Source organism: Diospyros lotus, chromosome 10, assembly GCF_014633365.1.
Source record: "Diospyros lotus cultivar Yz01 chromosome 10, ASM1463336v1, whole genome shotgun sequence".
Taxonomy (NCBI): Eukaryota; Viridiplantae; Streptophyta; class Magnoliopsida; order Ericales; family Ebenaceae; genus Diospyros; species Diospyros lotus.
In genome coordinates this window covers 16,162,588-16,164,640 of record NC_068347.1, presented here as the reverse complement: position 1 = coordinate 16,164,640, position 2,053 = coordinate 16,162,588, and the positions used below count along the sequence as shown (strand labels likewise).

The 2,053-nt window shown below is 43.2% G+C and overlaps 1 protein-coding gene across 1 annotated transcript; it reads left to right on the top strand.

Moving 5' to 3' along the window:
* The first annotated feature begins 313 nt into the window (after positions 1–313).
* On the top strand, positions 314–1,828 carry LOC127811140 (uncharacterized). The gene has a single exon (XM_052350851.1). The coding sequence runs from the start codon at positions 314–316 to the stop codon at positions 1,826–1,828; it is 1,515 nt and encodes a 504-aa protein (XP_052206811.1).
* Positions 1,829–2,053: the final 225 nt, after the last annotated feature.

Here is a 2,053-nt window from a genome sequence, read left to right as displayed (position 1 = left end):
AGATGTTATGTCTATTTTCCTTTTCGGTTGTACTAAGTTGTTCTGTTTTGTGGGATATTATAAAGAAATAAAACTGTCCCCTTTGTATAGAAACAATCTTGTCTTGAGTATAATTTATTTCCGTGATTCACTTCAGATGGTGAATACACGAAAGCTACGGGACGCAGCTCATGACGAAAGTGGGAGAAGAGAAGGAAATAATCCCGAAGATCAGGATGATCGCAGGAATCACCTAAGAGGGAACAAAAGATATGTCGGGGAATCGAGCTCCAGTGAGGACCAATTTGAGCGAATTGAGTGATTTTTATGAAATATGCTGACATACGTGAGTCGAGAGGAGCCTACTCGGCACACGACCACGGCATTGGAGCGGTATCGACACCTAAGACCCCCTGTGTTCAAAGGAAGGATTGGCGATGATCCTAGCTCAGCCGAGTATTGGCTGGAGCAAACCGAGAAACTACTTCAACATCTCCAGTGTAGTGAAGAGGAGAAGGTAAGGTGTGCAACCTACACATTGGAGGAAGAAGCAGGTCGGTGGTGGCAATCTACCGAGCGTTCAATAATGAGGTCACAACAGGAGCATGAGGCTGAAGATGAGGATGCACCAATGTATACCTGGGCAGGATTCAAGGCAGAGTTTAACGCCAATTACTTTTCTAAGAGTTGGAAGGAAGAAAGAATTTGGGAGTTTATGAGGCTCAAGCAGGCGGATGAGATGTCAGTAAGCCAATACGATAATCGGTTCATTCAACTGATTAAGTACGTGCCCATGTACGAAACTGACGAGAATCAGAAGGCACAAAAGTTTGTTTCAGGATTACAAGAACATCTCCAGCAAGTTTTAAGTGGATGGGACATTGAAACTTACAAAGAAGCATTGCACCGAGCTTTGACCATTGAGAGAAATCTGACACGAGCCAAGATAATCAAGACAGAGGAAGGAAGTAAGAGCAGTAAACCAGACAGTTCGAAGACTCAACAAAGGGACGACGGGAAGTGCCCTCGATGTAAGAGGAAACACTTTGGAAAAAGATGTGTTGTAAAATGCTATGGATGCGGTGAAGAAGGCCACATTGGAAGAAATTGCCCAAAGAACAAAGTAATGCCCCAGGTTGAGTATCAGGGAAAAGTGGTGTGTTACAACTGTGGTCAACCAGGGCATATCTCGCAAGATTGCTCAAAAAGGCAGAAGATGGAACCACCGAGTGGAAGTGCACAAAATGTTCGTCCAGGCCGAGTGTACAATCTGACTTGTGAGGATGCTGAGGCCAATCCTGCAATTATTGAAGGTACACTGTTCTTTTCAAATATTCCAGTTCATGCTTTAATAGATCCAGGTGCTACGCATTCATTCGTGTCGCATGCATCAGTAGAAGGTTTAAAGTTAGAACCTAGGGAATTGGGTTATCAGATGGCAATAGCCACTCCTACGGGTTCAACTCTAAGAACTGCGGTAGGGTGCCGCGAGTGTATTTTTAATATGGGAGGGGAAATTTTTAAGATCGATTTAGTGGTGTTAGACATTAAAGATTTTGACATAATTGTCGGAATGGATTTCCTATCGCTACATGAAGCTAAAATAGATTGTAAGAGTAAGACCGTAAGCTTACCCAAGCTTAACGGAGAGTGGATTGTGTTCCAGGGTCAAGGTAGGAAGATTAAGAGAGAAAATGGCATGACTTTGCACACGTTGCAATCAGCCAAACCCGAATCAGGAAAGAAAAGTCTCGAGTTGAAATCAGTGAGGGTCGTGAATGAGTATCCTGAGGTATTTCCGAGGAATTACCAGGATTACCTCCCCAAAGAGAAATTGAATTCTCGATAGACCTTGTACCAGATACACAACCAATATCCATACCTCCGTACAAGATAGCCCCAACTGAGATGAGGGAATTGAAGGAGCAATTATAGGATTTGACTGACAAAGGATTTATCAGACCAAGTGTGTCACCTTGGGGAGCTCCGATATTGTTCGTGAAAAAGAAAGATGGTACCTTACGTATGTGTACTGACTACCGACAGTTAAACAAGGTAACCATAAAGAATAAGT